Genomic DNA, 20004 nt, shown 5'->3' with positions numbered 1-20004 from the left:
AAAAAACCTTCAGAAACCTCGAGAGCGATGACGTCTGTCACACTTACGGATTTATAACAGCTGAAAGCTTCTACATGTTTCTTCTACTACTTGCAAACTAGTGAGAAAAAATCTGATGACTTTAAGATCACACACACGGTGACAAGTTAATGACACACTGAGACAGATTAGTTGTAAGACGTCTGTGTGTGTGTGTTTGTAAATGCTGTGCACACATTTGTGTTGCTCTGCATGCCTGTGTATGAGTGTGTGTGACAGAGAGATGAGCGACAGTGACAGATGAGCGGAGAGGAGTCGTGTGTCCGTGGGGCGGTGAGTGATCGATCGCTGTGCCTTGCCCTCCGTGTCACCTCGGGCACCCGGCGACCTTTAGGAAGCGCAGGCGTTGGTAATTACCCGCTCCTCACACACACACACACACGGGCACATGATGCCGACGCTGCACTGTCCGCAAGCTTGAACGATGACGGGATGGGTACTTGACACAAAGTGGGCCTGCACAAACTGTGATTGGTGGTAGTGGGGTTGTTGCAGGTATAATTGTATCTGAAGTGCCTGATGAACATGAATATTGACAATATTTGCATGATATTGTCAAGGATGAACATGTGGTCTATATTATTGATCTGGGGGTCTAATCAATCATTAATATAAGCTCAGGCACAGGAGCATCTTCTCACTTGGAAGAACGATTCTACTTTCCCTGTTTTATGATTCTAGCTCAGATTTTGTGCAAATTTTCTTATTTGATGATATAAATAACGTACATTTGAATTTAAATATATGTCCACGTCCTGTCTGTTTTGAGGCTGTTGCTTTCAAATCGGTTGGCAACCTTTTATCACAACATTCTCTTATACCAGCACACATTCAGTTGACTTGCAGAGCCATGCAGGAGCTGCAACCGTCACAACACCACAGTAACACAACCACACCTGCACTCAAACAGTGAAAAAAGCTGCTTTGATATCCACAAACTGAGGGAATAAGATGCATTTGGTTCCTACTATGCACACATCCTAATACACTTTTCAATATGAGACTTTTCAATGTCTGTCGCCTAACGCTGGAAACTAGAAAACCAAGATTTGCAGGCTGGTCACAGTAATAGGAAGTGTAGTGGGAATTGTATCCATTTATAGAAAAGGGAAGGGATCAGTTTGATTAGATTATTTCAGAAGCTAGATCCTCAGAGGGAGTGTGAGGCCAAAAGAATTAGAGGACCAGATTGAAGCTGCATCTCCTACCCAATGAGATGCTTGAGTTGTACAGTCAAAGATTTGGGGTCTATCACGAGACAACTGCCCCCGGACTGCAAACCAAATGCAACTTTAAGTAGGAAACAGGGTCAGGTTTCACAATACCCCATTGTGACTTGCGAATTGTGATGTTTACCTTCAAATTATGCACTTACTAGTACTTGGTAACCACCTGAATGCAAATACCTGCTGAATGTGACCATGAGCTGACAAGAAATGCCTGAACTGTTCACAAACCGCCGGTCCCTTCAACCACTCCTGATGAAAGTTTAGAAGTGATACACGTAGCGCTTTCTAAAAGACAGGGTGACGTTCTTGTACGTTCTATACTCACCATGCAGATGAGACACTTGTATCGGTCTCCTCTCAGTATCTGCTTCTCCAGCTCTCTGATTCGGGCCTTCAGAGCCTCCATGGTGGTCGCCGTGGACTCCTCCTCCGTTACTCTGGGAGAGAGGGAAGAAAAAGAAAAAAAAAGAGAGGGAGAAATGTTTACTACTCACATTACAAGACGAACAGATGGGTATGAGGCAGTCTGTTAAATTCCTCATCAGTCGCCAATGAGAAAGTGATAAATCCGGCAAGGTTGTTTAAAGAGCCGCCACACAAGTTATTCCAGGTCATTTTTTGGAAAAGTTCTTTGTTTGCCCTTGTTTGTATCACAAGGAAACAACAGTGTCTAACTTTTTGGTCGTTGATCTTAAAGTTGCGGCGTGTAAGATTTAGTGACATCTAGTGGTGAGGTTGCAGATTGCAACCCTTCCCACTACCCTTCCGAGCATGAAGGAGAATCCACAAAAAACACCAAATGAAAAAAAAAAACACTTTCTCTAGAGCCAGTGTTTGTTTTGTCCTTTCTGGGTTACTGTAGAAACATGGTAGCCTCGGTGGACAAGGACCAGTCTCATATGTCGATCTAACGAAAGATAAGGTAACAAAAATACACCAATTCTCATTTACAGGTGATTATACACTAATTAAAACATACTTATGAAAATATGTTCCATTTCTGCCAAGTCCTTTCTGCTAGATGCTAATACATTCTACACATTGCACCTTTAATACCTTTAATTTGACTCATCTGTGATCCTGCTATATTTAAATATATGTTCAATCCCCCAATGAGAGTTTTATTCTTATTCAAGTGTGTCGATTCTTCATAGATTTTCATTCCCTGCCATTCCATTATGGACCTTTCTGTCGCGCAAACCTGCTCTCTCTGTCACTCAGTATGTAGTATTACATGTTTTTATTGAACACCTCTTCATCATCACCCTCTGTCGCTCTAGCTCAATACACAGCCGGGTATTTTTAAAGACACCCCTCCCCACACACACACACACCCACTCACCCTTTCTTACTCTCCCTCTCTGTCCAATAGATAGTATGACATCCCTCTATTTAACACCGCTGTATCCTCAGAGGCCCCATCTCGCAACAGATTTACAATTCAAGCCCCCTCCCTCTCATTCCCACCATCTTTTAACAGTTCTTCGGACTCCACCCTCCTTTTCACCCACAGATCTCACCTCTTCCCCTCTTCTTAACTTTAAATTAAATACCCTGTCATCTTTTATTTTTTTTTTTTTTTTTTATACCACTCCTTTCACCTTTCATCCTCTGCATTACCTCGGTTATGTTTTTCCATCTGTACCTCGCCATCTCTTCTCCACACGTCCTTCCCTCCGTCCCTCTCTTCTCTGAGCAACCCCCCCATACCTCTTCATTCTGCTCACAATCCTTCCTTTTATTCCTGCCCCTAAGCAGCCTCTGATTAATGTGTAGCATGATAACAGAAAATGTGCATTTAACACTGTCCGGCAGCATATGAAGCAGCCATAACTAAATCAATACGGCCGACGCACAGACCGCAACACAGATGATGATGATGATTTGGCGCAGAGAGACGAGGCCAGGGCAAGCTGGCCTGTGTTTATTACAGCCATCCGCTCATTTTCTGGTGAGATGCAATAGTGGTGTGTTTGTGTGTATGTGTGTGTGCTAAAAAGGGAGAGTGTGTTTATGGTGATGTGGTCATTTTGCAGCCTGATAGCTTGCTGATCTATGGTATTGATCTGGATGGAGATGGGCAAGCGGAGAGAGAGGGAAAGGAGGGTGAGTGCAAAAGATAACGATACGTGGCAATGTGTGTGTGTGTGTGTGTGTGTGTGTGTGTGTGTGTGTGTGTGTGTGTGGCCGAGGATATGGCTTCATTTGCTGCATCCTCAAACAGCAGAGGCTGCAGGGGGAATGTAAACAAGGATGGACTTTCTTAATTTTCTAAGAGCCGTTGTTCGGTAAATCCATTTTTTTGGTGTGTGCAATTGGAGTAGTTTCACATCTGACTTCCTTGGTTCCAATCTTTAAACGAGCTCATTAAAATAAATTGAATATTTAAACTAAATTGAAGATTAAATTAAAATTAAACATTTCGGGGTTGAGTGGTCATCACCACAATTCTTCAAATACCTACTGTTTGGTGCCAGAGACAAATTTATTATTATCTTGGTTAAAATTATTTCTATCTGCATTAAAAAACGCCTCGAAAACTGACAACTCTGGTATGCGACACATTTACAGGGTTGACAACTTCTAAAAGGAGATGCTAATGTATCAAAACATTCTGTTTTTTGTCTTCCATTTCTAAGAAGACCACATTAAAACATTGAACGGTTCCTGATGATGGTGCTAAGTAAAGTTGAAAACCGCCAAAGTTATTACAATTCATCCTGGTGGGAGGGACAGGGACATGAATGTTTACATGATTGCAAATTTAACTGCAATCCATTCCGTATTTGTTGGTATAGACAAAGTCACGGGATCGGCAACATCAGTAGATATCATCTTTTGAATGTCCGTAAAAAAATTCTTGGATATCCATTTAGTAAATGTTGACATATTTCAGTCTTGATGAAAGTGGTGGACGAACCAACCAACAAACATTCACTGGAAAAAAATCCAGTACTTGTTGGGCTCTATCATTTAGGCGGTGGTGACGTCTTATCTAACTGAGGAATGCTTCAGTCTGATGTTTGATTGTCCTCACAAAGACTTCAAGTCCTCTGAAGGACAGCCTCTTTTAACACTGATCCACCTGCCACCATGAATGTAAGCAGGGGGTCCGGCATCCTCCATCAGGTCTCTGGGAAAAGTTGACCCTCTGTAGCTCCTCCCTGTAACCCCATCACCATCCTGTGTCTATAAAGACCTCGTTTGGACTCCTGGCCTGACTCGCCACTCCATGCCCTATAAACTGCTTTACCCTCTCCTCTTATTAGTCCTGAGCTTGTAAAAAGCCATTTAGCCTTGATTAGCCTGCTAGCTTATAAAGCAGCAGTGGACTCTGGCGCTGGACGGGACTGGATGTGGTTGTCCCTCAAACAAGGCTGTCTCTTTCTTTTAACAGCTGCAATAAATCCCTCTGACGCTCAGTTGACCACGAAACTCTGCCAAGGGGTTCTCCTTGCCTTGTCCAAAGTGAGTGAAAGAAAGGGTTAGGTAAAAAAAATTTTCTACTCTTTAAAAAGATTAGTATAACTCCCCTTTTCTCTCAACACCACCCCCATATCCCCTCTATTATTCTTTCAATCTCTATCTGATGAATATTCATTAAGCATAGCTGATTCATAGAAAAACACGCTCAAAAAGTTGTTTAATTCCTCACTGCTATATAAAAAGACATGTTAATCTATCTTTATGCGGCTGTGGCAATCTAAACGGGGAGGGAAGAAAGAGGGGATGGTGGAGGTGCAGAGATTTAATGGAGGTAAAAAAGGAGAACAGGATGATATCACAGGGCCAAGCAAAGGAAAGACAACTCTCTAGGGCTAAATGTGGCATGCAGAGAGATCAACAACCAGCAAGAGCCACAAGTAATATCCTTGAGTTTAAGGCCTCTGTGCTATTTGTGCGTGTCAGTGATTTAAGCTGGCTCAAGGGATTTCAACCTTTTCAGTCCCAGAGCCAAAATCTGAAAATGTATCTCATTCTGGGACCAAGGCTTAGCAAACATGTCATGTGGACTTGCAGAAACAAAAAATTCAAGTTGGATTATAAATAGAAATGTAAGGTATTCCTGGGTCAAAAAGTTCACAATAATAGTTTCTGAGTGAGATCCTACTCAGCATAGTGGTAAGTTTCAATGAAAAAGGGTCCTAGATGTTGCCCAACAGTTGTTAACACCTAGTCAGGCAATGAATCGAGATCCAACATGGACTAGCACAACGAAGTGTGTTGCATTTGGCAAGAAGACCTTCCTGTGTTTACATTCTTGCTCCCACCCCTTGTGGCTTGAAATTTCCTGTTTGAAAAGAAACCAAACCAAGGAGAAAACATACCCAATTTACTAACTTCATCGAACCAGACCAAATAACTATAGGTTTGCCATAGGTATGCTATGGCAGAGTCTGATTGTATTTTAGCAAACCTGAGACGCTTTGGATGCCCAATCAGATCTACAGGTTTAGCTTTCAACATATAAAAAACAAACATGTTAAGTTATGGATAACTAAATGTCAAACATTCCATTGGTAACGAATCATTTTTTGTTGGCTAAAACAGCAACTTTCTAAAAGCTGAATTAACAACTAAGCATATCCTGACCAGAGACTGTAAAAAATAATGGACGTAGCCACTGTGCCTTCATCGATTGGTTGGTAGATTCCCTGGATTTTTTTCCAATTTTTGGAGCCAGAAATTATTATATTTGGATGAGAGGGTAAATTAGCTACTGAAACCAAAACCTTTTTTTTGTACAAGGCTGTAAACATGTTTATTTCTGCTGTAAAGTTGGGCATTTTAAAAGGGGATTGACTCATTTTTAAATGGCCATTCGAGGAACTTTCTGACGCTTGATCCCGACAGATGAGTCAAGGCTTGGTTGGTCTTGTTGAGCTGAACAACACGCACTCTTTACGGCTGTACTGTCCATCTTTTGTGTGGATTACATTGTTAAATTACTTTAATTGGCTTTTTACTCGCAAAGCTTTTATGCACTTACAGTAACGTAACGAGTTCAATAGGGGGCAAGCTAACTATTTATTCAATTAATTAAAATGTGCTATATCGGAATAGGTATCGTTATCGGGATATGAAATTACCTATATCGGGATCTGAGATTTCGGCCATATCTCCCAGCCATACTGCATTTTGATTGTAAATTTAACTGGATCCTTGCTAATAAGAAAGCCAGAAAGAATAAGAACAATTAAAAAATGTGATGTGAAGATTCTTAACGGTTTGGTATATATCCAATACAGTGCAATGCAGTGAGTGTTCAACTGCACTGTGTTATATGTACAGTATATATCTCCATTGAATTATGTATATATATAGATCAGTATGTACATCTGTTAGCTCTGTGTTTGTACATGGTTGAGTGTTTGTGAGCACAGTGGGACGACGCTGTGGCTTGGTAGGTTTTAACTGAACTCGTGGTCATGACTTTCAGGCCTGGCATCATAAAACTTAAGGAACCATTACTGAAATACAACTTCCATTCACACAACATGCTACTACTCCAACACAGTTACTACCCCTCAGGGCTTTTTTGGTGGGAGTGTTTGTGTGTGTGTGTGTGTGTGTGTGTGTGTGAGAGAGAGAGTGAAAGAAAGTGGAATTGCAGTGCATTTCCATCTCAAGTCATCCCAATGGCCAAAAAAAAAAAAAAAAAGCGGGCGAGGGAGCCAGACAGAGACAGATAGATGGCTCTGCCTCCCCTCTATTTAGTGCTCTGTCCCCAACGAGTGTGGGGCTATTTCTCATTTCATTAGTGTGTGTGTGTCTGTGTGTAGCTGAAGACCTCTACCATCCATCTCAATCAGCCCTGTGTCTTAATCTACTGTCTACCTACATTTCAGCCTCACTCAGCTGCTCTCTCAACACAGGCGCACACACACATGACAACATTATGTTGTTCTTTTTTTTTTTTAAACGACATTTTTACCAAACATTTTATCTAGCAGGTAGGGAAATAAATCTCTCATATGTATGTGCTGTGAAAATAGCGGCGGTAAATCCCTTCAGAGCAACGTTCTCTGCTACACCCTGTTAACCGAGGCCTTAACTACACTGACACACCATGATAAAACATTTAAGTCACTATTGATTTCCCCTGCCTCTGCCCGATTCGTGTGTGTGTCTCACTGTTTGTGTGTAGGTCTCAGATGGCAGGGGGAAAAAAAGGGGGGGGGGGTATCTTGTAAGTGCCTGTGAAAAATTGAGACAGAGGACCAGAAGAACCAGAACAAGAGAAATGGGAAAAAGAAAGGAGTGGAGAAAGAGAGAAATGCGGCTTGGCGACAGAGAAAAAGGCAAAGACAGAGGCTGGAAAGTGTGTGTGTGTGTGTGTGGGTGGGGTGGGTTGGGGTAGGAATCCAGCTTCATCACTTCCAAATTGAGGACAGATTCAATCATTTGCAGAAACCACATGGAAATCTCCCCGCATTGTTCCAGCTGGAGCACCAAATTTGGCAGCAATCGCATTGGCGGCATTGGAGAGGCCATTTGTCTTGGAGGGGAAAGAGCGTCTTGTATGAGTGTGTGCGTGTATGTGTGTGTGTGCTCATTTATCTTGCAGGGGAATGAGCAGGGGAACGAGGACGCCCCGGGAGGCGACCAGATCATTACCCATCTGGGATCAGAGAGAGAGGGAGAGAGGGAACAGATTTCACTATTGCTGCCCTGTGTAAAGCCACACACACGCACGCTTACAATGTATCAATGTAACGAAAGGAGACAAATCTCATTTTCATTTGGGGACGGAGGGCCACAGAAGCTCCACAAATACGTGCATTTATAGCGAGCGGAGGAGGAGGAGTGAGGCATGGGAATTGTTCCAGCCGGCCAGCTGACTGCTTGTTCCAATGCAATCATTCAGCATCTAGTTGGCTCCCTTTAAATGGATACTTAGATTAAGGCATGTTCTGCTCCGGGTGCCCACTAAGACCTGAGCTAGAGCATCACGTTGCAACACACACACCTGCATTTTTGACCCGTAAGTCATGATATCAGCGATGTAGCATAAGAATGTCTAAAAACGGGATGTCGCTGCTCAGAAAATTACATATTTACTGTAATTCAGCCTTTAAAAGCAGGAAAAGACAACACTTATTCCATATCACCATATTCAAAATCTAAAACGATCTATCTAAAATATCACGATACCGCTATAATATTGATTTATTGCCCAGCCCTACCGCAGCAATCTATGACCTTCCATTAAAAACGTCCCATTGCGTTTCACACAGTGTGGTATACAGAATTTATATCTGAGAGAAAGAGAGCGCTGGTATTGGATTGGTACTTAGTACCAGCAGATATTGTGAGTTGAGATATCTGGACAGGTGTCGAGAGAGAAAAAAAGTCGTTAACCTTCATATCATCAACTCTTGCTGTTATTTGGTAAGCGACGTCTGAGGCTTTGGGTTTAGTTTTAGGCTTTAATGTCAGTTATATTGGTTGTACTGTACTACTGAAGACAGTTTCTGCAATAGTCTAGCTTTAAGTGTTCTGGCCTAAAGCTGCCGTATGTTCTGCAGTCTAGGCTGACACGCAGGGGGGATCAAGAACAGACACCATCTTTATATTAGAGGTCCAACCTTACAGAGCCTTTTTATAGTTTAGCTTTCTGTTCTGTTCTCCTTTTTGACACACACACTCACACACACACACACAAAGTAAAACAGGGCTGGTCACACTACCAACAACTTATCGAATGCATCCTCTCACTCAGCAACACACATACACACACACACACACACACACACACACACACACACACACAGCCATGCGACTGCTGTTTCTGATCAATATGCCTCAAGCTGCTCTGTTTATTCACCAGTTATCCCCTCTGCTGATATTTAATATGGGGAACACACACGCTAAGTGCTGATTGATTCATTTAAATGAAGCATTTATTGCTTGCAGCACTTCTCAGAGGTGAAGTGGAAGGGGGGAGGTGTGTGTGTGGGGGGGCTACAAACATGCAGTCAAAAACACACAATTATGTTAAGTGTAATATTTTAATGTCTGCAAATTCTGTTATTTGTTTACTGCTCCGCTAGGCGGGAATATGGCCTCAGTCTCAGGTGTCCAATGACAGGACAGAATGCATCTATGAACTCACCAATCATGTTTATGCAAACAGTTTGCCAGAAGGAGCAGACTGAAGATGAAGGGTCAAAAAAACAAAATCAAAGTGGTAATTTTTTTAGGAGGCATTTCTAAAATAAGAAAAAAGGCACTTTAGGTGGACAAAAGAAATCACTTTAAGAAATAGGGGTTGGGAGTAGAACATTGACCCCGGCTCTGTGTGTGTGTGAGTATGTGTGTGTGTAATCGCGACAGGGGCTAAAGGACAGCAGAATATGCCACACATGCAGAAGCAACCAATCAACCAAATCCCTCTCTTCTCTTTGCTCGCTCGCCCGCTGACTTTTCTCTCGCGCTCTCGCAATGAGCTGACCTCTATTACCCATGCAGGGGACGAGGTAGGGGTGGGTGTGTGTGTGTGTGTGTGTGTGTGTGTGTGTGTGTGTGGGTGGGTGCGTGTGAGATTGTTTACTTGTGGGAGAATATGGATGAGGGGATGGAAATGAGGGAATTACAGAGCGCTGGCCTTTCACACGCAGGGTGCTCTAATGGATAGGGCAGTGTGTGTCTGCTTGTGTGTGTGTCTGTAACACAGCAAGGTGCAGGGACTGGGAGTATTTCTGCTTTACTTGTATACATACAATGTCTTATTCATTTTTTAGTGTTTACTAATGTACATTTTACTGTTATTTGTCCAAGTTAACTGAGACTTTTATTTTCTAATCATTTAATGTCATTTTCTAATTGGTAATAGTCAATTTATTGGTATTACCTTTTTTTAATGCATGGATTCAAACATTTGATTCGGTCAACTTTAAGAGTCTTGGGTGAGTTAGTACCACCAAACTGATCTCTAATATTCAGTGTGAATGGACCGGACCACCAGAAAAGAAAATATGTGTATGTGTATCACCATCTTGGTGTAAATTTGTTTGTTTGTCAAATAAGGGTCATTATCAAAGAAGAACATAAAACACCATCATAAACTTTAAAATTCAGAGTGCTGCCTGTATGAATGCCACATGTGTGATCTTCAGTCTTTCAAATCTCAAAGACATTTAATAGACAACTATGATAAACCTGCAGATTATTGCATGTTTCATTGTTTAAACTCTGTTAAGTGTGAACAAAGATTTACATGTTTTCACCCTGCTGCCTTCACACCAATGTTTCCCCCCAGTGTCTGCTTGTGTCCCTATTAATGACTCTAAGGCAGCTCTGTGCTCTGAAAGAACTGCAGAGAAAAATCAATACCTGAGGAGACCCCTTTGTCACACACACACACACACACACACACACACACACACACACACACACACACACACACACACACACACAAAATGCATCATTTATGACCCTCTACAAGTTGACTCTCCCGCAAGTAGTAAAACTCATCAGAAAGTCATGGGATCAACGGGGAGGGAGTGATCTCTCCGATACTGCGATGGGGAAACGTGACAGAGTTGTTTTCTGTCTCATTTTCTAGAACTAGATCATGATGTGTGTGTGTGTGTGTGTACATATTTCTTTGTAACCTACTTTTCGATCTCGCTGTTTTTACAGGTGCGCGGGGCGCAGGAGGAAGAGGAGGAGGAGGAGGAGGATAAAAGGGTGCTGGGGTCCGTCTTGCTGCTCTCCCCGTTGCTCGTTGAAGGCATCTCTGTGGACACAAAGACAAAGAAAACATTGGTAATGCTGGTAGATGACTTTTATAACTAATGAATACTTCCACACATTACAGCTAAATACACAAATGAAACATCTAGCAAATTAACTTGTTGCGTGGGTGTCACACACTGACTAAAGGAATACATTGGTATGAGTGTTTTGCACTCTTGACACTACATATGAAGACCTATAATGGTAATAATAGTAAAAATGTGATAAATAATAATTACCAGGCTAATAAAGCCTCATTATTTCACTAACTGTTCCAGCCAGACAATTTCCTCAACCAGGTTCATGATCAATAATCAATCAGTCATAGATTTAACTTCATAAGAATGCTTTAAAAAAGGCTTCATTTAAACAGCTTCTATCAACACTACAAGTACAGATCTTGCATAGCTCACTTCAACTAGGTATTTGAGTACTTAATTAATACTGTGAGTATAATGAAATAATGGAATCTCTCAAAATGATGATGGCAACTGTCGCCCCTGCTCATTATTCAACTAATTGGCAGAATGTCAAAAAATGATGTCAAAGGCCTGAAAAAATGACTGAAAACATGGAGGGAAAAATACTTCCAAATTATTCTTGCATCAAAAAAAAAAAAAAAAAAAAAAAATCTGTTGTTTCTAAATGTCTATACAGTAGACATACTGACCGTCACTGGCCCACTTGGAGAACTCGGGCGTTATTCTGTTAGAAGGCATCCCGCCACTGTAACACAAACACACACACATACACATCAAAAAGGGAACTCTCATCCGTTTACATTACAGTAGTATGTCTAGCAGCATGACTTCATACTTGAGCACGGCTCCCCGTAGCGCCTCCCTCTCTCTGGCCTCTCCTTGGTCCTCTCCGGCTCCCGAGCAGGGGATGATGTCTGCCTCGGTGTACTGGGCCTTGCCGTACTCCAGGGTGTCGTCTCCGTCCACGTCCAGGTCGGCGTCGCTGTCGGCGCTTTCCTTAATGCTACACGTGGCGAAACCGGTTCCTGAGAAATCGCAAAATGATAGATAATTTTCAGCCTTTTATTTTATTGAATAAACACAAGATAGAAGGAAAAGGAGAACCTGTGGTTTTGTTCTACAGGTGCAAAAATCAACACTTTCATTTGTGTTCTGCCTCGATAAAACACAAAGTTGCAGCAAGGGACTTCTATTGACCGTTTAATGACGCTCAAAACTTCAGCTCGTTTAAAACTTCAATTAAGATTTTGCAGAGAAAACAGGAAGATTTGCTCAGAGAAGGAAAGTGAAAAGAGACGGCGTTAGACTGATGACTGACATCTTACCCATCAATCTTTGAGTGTGAGAGAGAGAGAGAGAGAGAGAGAGAGAGAGAGAGAGAGAGAGAGAGAGAGAGAGAGAGAGAGAGAGAGAGAGAGAGAGAGAGAGAGAGAGGGAAGAGTGTGTGTGTGTGTGTGTGTGTGTGTGTGTGTGTGTGAGTGGCACTTCTATAAACCCTGTGATGAACGCTCAGACAAACCCTTACCGCTGCCTGACTGCTCCCTTCAGCTCCACTTAGCCACAGAGCCGGCTGCCTGTGTGTGTGTGTGTGTCCGTCACTTAGAGGCGTCTCTTCAGTGTTTGTTTGAGACTGTCTGTCCCTCTGTCACTTAGGACCTGTCTCTCCAACCCCTTGGAAAGTGTGTGTGTGTGTGTCTGCGTGTGTGTGTATGTGTGTGTGTGTGCGTGCCGAGTGAGAGTGTGTGAGTCTGTCTACCTGTCACTTATACCGTGTCTGTCTACCACGCAGAGGTAGGTAGCTGGTGTGTGTGTGTGTGTGTTTGAGTGTGTATGTCACTTACACCTTGCCTATCGGAGTACTTGAAGGTGGGTAAGGGGGTGTGTGTGTGTGTGTGTGTGTGTGTGTGTGTGTGTGTGTGTGTGTGTGTGTGTGTGTGTGTGTCTTTGAAGCTGTCGGTGTGTCTAGCAGTGACAGGCCTGACAGCCATCTTATTTACACCTATCCCAATTTCTACAAGCTCTCAGCTGGACTAGTGTGCTCTGTGTGTGTGTGTGTGACGAGTGTGACCAGATACAAGCTAGACAGAGCTGACAGCCATCTTATTTAACCCCCTGTCCCAGTGTGTGTGTGCGAGTGTCTGCAAACTAGACTCCCTCTAACAGTTGGTCTCAGCACTGCACTATAGCGTCTTTGTCAAATTGTGAACCAGCCGCTGGGGCTCGTCTCCCACCGTCTTCAGGGATTTAAACATCTGCCGCTGCTTCTTGTCCGACCTACAGTCACTAATTCATTTCACTTATTCTAGGGGGAAAAAATAAAGTTACAAAAACGAAAGGGGGGAAGGTGAGAGAGAACGTGAGCGCGACTGAAAGCCGCTGCGATAAAACACGACACCGATGCTAAGCCGTTTTATAACAAGCCCATGGTTTTTAGTGATCAAATAAAAAAGACCTTTTAACTTTTATTTGGTCTCGGCGGCGGAGGGGAACATATGGGAACAATGGCCATGCGGGTGTAAATCTAGCAGCCTGCCGGGTCTGCTCTGTTCTGCTACTGAGGCTGCAGAACAGCAGGTAAGGTAAGACCTTTTTTTGCCTTCTGCACCCCTCTGACACTACAAGACGGGCTTGAGCTACCTTACCCACAATGCCCCGGGGTCACCCGAGCCAGTTAGGGTATGTAATAAGCTGTGAATGCCGCTGAGCTTCTCATCTGTCAGCTGTGACTGATTGACAAAAGATGAGAGGAAAACTGATAGCTTTGCCTCCGAACCACCAATGTACTAATGTGAACATGTTTTTCTGTGTGTATTGCGGTGGTATAGGCAGCAGTGGGGGTGTAATCTAATCAATTGATCAAACTATAGATCCTGTGGCTACTTGACCACAATGGCTGGCAATAAACAGTAGAACTGAGGGAGTGATGTTTGGGGGGGGGCAACTTTTCCCCTTCATATTTCCTTCAGCCACCAGCACTTTGAAATGTAACTACTATCTCCTTAGTTAATCAAGTTTGTGTTTGTCAATACATTTTTTTGCATAAGACATCCATATCCTCCTGTTGTCCATCAATTCATTATCAACATAAAAATAAACAACAAGAAACAGTGACAAAGACAGTCAGTCCCAATCCAAGCAGACACAAGGACTATAAATATATAATAAAATGAAGTATGACAGTTTATTATATCCTTAAAGATGGATAATGGATATGCTGTGTCCTTTTATTGATACACAAATTTCTCTAGTTCACAGACAATTTTCATGTGGCCCGATTTCACACTGTACATGTCTGATGTGTTCACTGTGAAGATGTGTGTCCTGTTTGCTCTGTGTGTGTGTGTGTGTGTGTGTGTGTGTGTGTGTGTGTGTGTGTGTGTGTGTGTGTGTGTGTGTGTGTGTTTCCAGTGCTTCTATCTGTCCCTCTAAGCAGTCTTGGCAGGCCAATCTAATCTGGCCAAGGAAAGGTCAGCCCCACTCTAACTGCCTTTCACTCACATTATACACCGACGCACCCCTCCTCCTTTTTTTTTTCTTCTTCACCTCTCATCCTTTCCATTCGTCTCGTTCCATTTTTTTTTTTTTAGCATAATCGCTACTTCTTTAACTTTATTCTCTCTCAGTTCCTTTTCTTCTTCCTCTCCCCTGACCCTTAAGGGCTCTATATTTCTCTCCATTCATGTTTCCCATATTCTCCCTCTTATTTCTTCCTCTCTTCTTGTACAGTCCTGCTCGATAAACTGTTTCACCTCTTTTCTGGATCAATACACGCACAAGAACTCCCGACACTGCGTTCCAGGTCTGTCTCATTATCATAACCATCTCCTGAATACTGTTGACTCTTAACATCGTAACAGCACTTTCTTCTTCTTCTTCTTCTCCTCCTCCAGAGTTACATTATTCAGGAGACACTCAATCTACATATGTGTCCCCCCAGCAACACTACAAGTACAGATCTGAAGAGGCGAAGGAGGATCAAAGGACTCATCAGGAGAACTGGCAGCCCGGATCAACCCATCGACCGACCTCGGCGACATTCTGTTACCATGGCAATTATCGGGACCCCCCGAGAAGCGAAGAGGAGGGGTGTCAAAGGTCGCTTCGCTATCTTTCTGCCATTTACAGGTCAGAGAGAAGATCGAGGGAGGAAGAGATGGGGGGAAAGAGACGCGGGCACAAAGACATGAGACGGCCATCTTTGAAGTCCCTTTACAAAGCAAAGATTTCTCCTCTTTCGCCTCTTCTCAATCCCTCTGGGCCATTTCAACCTGCAATAATCCCCCTCTCTTCTCCTCCTCTGTCTCTCAGGACACCCTGATATCAAACTTCAGGATCTGTCTGTCCGTCTGTCTTCGGCTTTACTGACAAGTCAAATACTTCAGTGACATTTTGTCTTTTCCACATGTTAGGTAACATGTTACCAAAACAATTCACTTGGATGAAGATATGTTTAATATTTTTTGTTGATTTCTATAGAGATCCATCAGAAGCTGTGAAACATCCCATATATCCATCGGAAAATCCAGAGATACATAGACATTTCTTAAGTTTAGGCTTGGCCTCCTATCTATAACAATAGCATTGTACCCACCGAGATCTAGTGGTGAAAGGATTTGTCAATTAATGGTTTAGACCATTAGATAGACAATAGAAAATTAACCAGCAACAATTTGGAATTATACAAGGTAAAATGCCAAATATTTGCTTTTTCCAGTTATCCAATAGGATGATCTTTATGATCCAATTATTCACTTCAATTTAGACTGTTGGTTCCATTAAATATTGAATCTAAAGAAAGCTCTCTGAAATCAATGACTGTGTTTCTGTGGACCCACTGTATGTGTAACTGCTAGTCCTTAACATCTATAACAATTTACACATTGACTTCCTGGTTTAACATTGACATGGTCTACTATTTCCTGCGAATTGAAGCATTACCATCAACATATTGGCTTTATTTTCAAATAAATTGGTTTAGCTCATCTGAAAAAACCTGTTTTGGCTTATTTACATATCTGACTGTGTTTGTCCTATTAGATTGTAGCTGTGCCTTTGTTGTAGTAATGTCAAAATGTATTAAACCTCAATACTTTCTGGTTCTCTCCATAATATATAATAAACTGAAAAGGTTAAACATGGAGTATACTGTCCTGTGTCGTATGTGTCTTCAAGTCAATCACTTATACTACACTTTATTTTGGTATCACATATCTTGCACTAAATCACATGAATTATCTTGTCAAAATCAAATATCAAATCAAAGTTTAAACCAGGAACCTTATGATATAAATCTGGACTTTTGACTGAATCCTACAAAGTTATGAGCTAAAATTGAGTTACTTTCTACCTCAGAAAGCAGAGAGGCAGACTGACAGACAGACAGTCCAGTAGACGGATAAAAAAAGAAGCTCTCTGTCTGCTTGAGTCCTTTCAACCTGGCTAAGCCGCTGCGAGACAGAGGGAAGTCTTCCCTCACACAGAGTTGAATCATAAACTGATCTTGTTCGATTTTTTTTCCTCCCTCCCTCCCACCCTCTCCTCTCCTCTCTCTTGAAAGGACCCCGTTCCCTCTGCCTTTCTTCCCTGCGTTCCCAAAGGAGGGGGAGAAGGAGGGGGTGGGATGGTGGCACTTCACAGAGGGATAGACCCTCTCTTCATCCCTGCCAGCTGAGGAGACCCCCCCTGCAACATCTCTATCCGTCCGGCCCGGCTGATAGCTCTCCAGAGCCTGCAGGATTCAGACGTGAATGTGCGTTCAAACCACCAAGGAGCTTTCAAGACGAAAAAGAAAGAAAAAAAAGAAATCCACCTTCTGAGCCTCCTGCCTGGTGTGAGTCTGTGCATTTCAAGTCGCTCTACCCAGGCCGCCTCGGTTATCTGTGTCACATCACAAGGTGCCCTATTAGAGCGCAGCAGAAGGGTCCTGAGTCTGCTCATTTAATGACGTGAGAGAGAGAGAGACGGACAGATGGAAGGAGCGTCGGGGAGGTGGATGGACAGGTGTGTGTGGGGGGGGGGTTGCCTCCTACCCCGAGTGGTTTAGTTGAAATTTCTACATTGATCTGTCTTGTCTCCTCTCACTCTGGCTCACGGAGAGAGAAGGAGGGAGGCAGGTGAGGCTCTCAGCATGTGTGTTTAACAACGGCACGAGCGTGGAGAGAGGGAGGCGAGCAGGAAGAGGGACAGATGAAAGAGTGGAGGCAGAGCAGTTTGAAAGAGCCTCTAAAGACACGACAACTCTTCACCTCCATCTGAGCACACAAACACAAGTGGGGGCCACTGTGGGATGCCGTTGTGGAGTGTAAATGACCACACTGCATTATTTCAAACAATAAGAGATGGAGAAATAAAATGTTGTCTTTTGGGGATTCGCTTGTTCTTTGAAGTTCCCTTTACTGATTCATGATTTTAAAAGCAGTGTTAGTTCCCATGTTTACGCAGCCTATTCAAAGCACCTTTATACCGCCCTGCTGTTCTATATTAAAAAAGGTACAGACTCCACCAATAAGCCAGCTACTAAGGTGGGCATAGAGCTGGATCAACATCTGTGTAAAAGGAACAGCTGGCATGGCGGCTGTTGTGTTTTACATCACATCTCTGAATCTGGAAGGGCGGCATGTGATGTAAAAGCAAATATAGTGCGGCTTAGTTTGGTTTGATGTAAAAAAAAAAAAAAAAAAAAGCAAAGGCGGCTTGATGACAGATCTTTGACAGGGATTTTTGTATAAAAGAGTTTAATGACTATCTTCAAGTGCTGCACTGAAGCAGCTGTAAATTAAGTTTTGCACTCTGGAACTCATAAATGTGTCGCTGCCTGTAGAGCTGAGACAATTACTCCATCATTCTGAGAACTAATTCATCACAATAATTTCAAATATTTGCTCCTGTTCCACATTAATTCGGTGACCACGAGATGATGGCAGCTACGTGTGATGGCTGCACATCTCATCCCAAAAAACGTGATCATTAACGACTTCGGCTCTTTCTGCTTTCAGGCTTTCCGCAGAGTTTTGGAACGCGGTCGCAGGGATTTGTTCCCGTTCAGCCACAAAAACATTAATGAGGTCCAACACTGACCCAGCTCAGAGTCAGTGTTCCAACTCAACCCAAAAGCTGCTGGACGGGGGTTAAGTTCAGAGCTCTTCTTCCACACTCAAGTCAGAAAATGATTTTTCCATATGATTTCCCCTAACGGCTGCCCGACACTATACGACAGAGGTGTCTGCATACTTTCAGTCATAAAGTGTGACTGTTAATTGGAAATCTATTCGACTGTTGGCCACACAAAAACACTCTGGGCTCCAGAGGCTTGCAAGGTTCATTTTTTCCTATTTTCTGACTTTTATAGGCTCAACAATTGATCAAAATAGATAAATAAAATAAAAAAGATGAATCAATAGTGTAAACAGTCATAGTTTGTAGCTTCACTTATGTAAGTTTTACAAAACAGCTGATAACTTCTTTGTCTTGTCAACATTTTGCTTCATAATATCAAAGTAGAGCCTTTTATTAACCTTCCATATGTCAAGTATTAATTCTATTGAGTAAGCTCAGACCTCTCCTATAAAAAATGAACGAGAAATCTCACTAAAATCTATAAATTAGCAGAAAAGTTGTAGATAGTAATCAACTAGCAGGTATTTTCACTTCTGTTTTATATTTGTAGTGGTAAAAAAAACTGTATGATGTCATAAAATGATTGCTGTGATATTTATACAATCAGTTCCTGGAAAAAAACCCTGTATAATAAGATCTAGCCACAAGTGAAATGAAGAGTGAAATAAGTTCAACATGATGAAAACAAAAGTTTGAAAGAGTCGAGGAGAGCGACCAAAAATAGACGTGACGTGGAGTTAAGTGAGAGTGCTATATGTGTGTTGTGTCACAGAGCAGCTGCTGCGCTCCCCAGTGACCAGCTCTCCCTTCCACTTCTATAATTGCATTTGTAGGCGTGCACACACACACACACGTGCACACAAAGACAAACCGAGTAGTGACCGGTGGGTCAATTGCCCGGCTAAATGTGTTTTCCTTCTCCTTGCTAAGAGGGTTGTGTGGGGCCGAGCCAAGCTGAGCCGAGCTGAGCTGGGCTGACCCCCGGCCGAGCCACGCTGCCACCGGACCGCCGGCACCATTATGGCTCCCTGGTCGCACTCAGAGGGGTGACGCTGCTCGCTCTGGACGGAAACGGAGGCAGTGATGAACGAGTGGAGAGACAAAGAGGGAGCAGACAGGGAGCTGAGCTGACCCCTGTTTACATACAGCAAACTCTGCTCTGACTGGACATGACCACAGAGCAGTGATAAGAAGTCACATGACTACCACACAGCTGCACACTCACATCATCACAAAGCATAAACACACACACCAGCACTGAAACCTTCACTGCTTCAGCAAAACTACAGGAAAGATAGTAGGAACCACTAGTTCTGCCAAAATCTGCATTGTATTGCGTATTTTGTATTGTGTGTGTGTAGTGTGTGTGTGTGTGTGTTCCTACCTCTGAATCCTCCCTCCAGCAAAGCCGTGGCTCTGATCCTCTTCTGCCCCGCCCACTCGTACTCCTCAAAGCCCCGCCCGTTCTCGCCGTCCATGTCTGCGGAGTCGTCGTCTAACGCTCCCTCACGCTGATACACACAAATAAGGACACGTGTTAAACACACACACACACACAGGTGTAGCTTTACTACACTGTGGAAACACAGGCGCTTTTAAGTCTAACAGAACTCGAGGACTTTACTGCTTTAGGCAGCGGTGTGACTGAAGACAGACCAGATCTCACCTGTGCTGTACCACACTATGTGCAGCTGTGATCTGGACTCGCACTGCTGGAACATTTCTAATATATAGAGTGAGCCAACAGGAAGAGAAAAATGCTGCAACAAACTGCATGCAAGAGCTGAACATATCAAACTGCTTCTGTCTCTTCTTCTTTAGTCTCTTTTACTTGAAATCGAAGCTGGAACATCAAATCCACTGAGTTCATGAGCAATACGGGAGTTTAATTTTGCTTT

The 20004-nt window shown here is 42.9% G+C and overlaps 1 protein-coding gene across 3 annotated transcripts in view; it reads right to left on the bottom strand.

Moving 5' to 3' along the window:
- Nucleotides 1–20004, bottom strand: part of rnf220a (ring finger protein 220a) — a 164601-nt gene that overhangs the window by 8198 nt on the left and 136399 nt on the right. For all 3 annotated transcript variants that reach the window (XM_062428403.1, XM_062428404.1, XM_062428402.1), the window contains 5 exons: nt 19491–19617; nt 11826–12015; nt 11680–11735; nt 10890–11010; nt 1594–1705 (listed from right to left, as the gene is read on the bottom strand). In XM_062428403.1, coding sequence (XP_062284387.1) covers nt 1594–1705; nt 10890–11010; nt 11680–11735; nt 11826–12015; nt 19491–19617 — 606 coding nt within the window. The remainder of the gene's footprint in view (nt 1–1593; nt 1706–10889; nt 11011–11679; nt 11736–11825; nt 12016–19490; nt 19618–20004) is intronic.

This window comes from Scomber scombrus, chromosome 11, assembly GCF_963691925.1.
Source record: "Scomber scombrus chromosome 11, fScoSco1.1, whole genome shotgun sequence".
In the NCBI taxonomy this organism is placed as follows: domain Eukaryota; kingdom Metazoa; phylum Chordata; class Actinopteri; order Scombriformes; family Scombridae; genus Scomber; species Scomber scombrus.
This window is presented reverse-complemented; position numbering and strand designations above follow the sequence as displayed.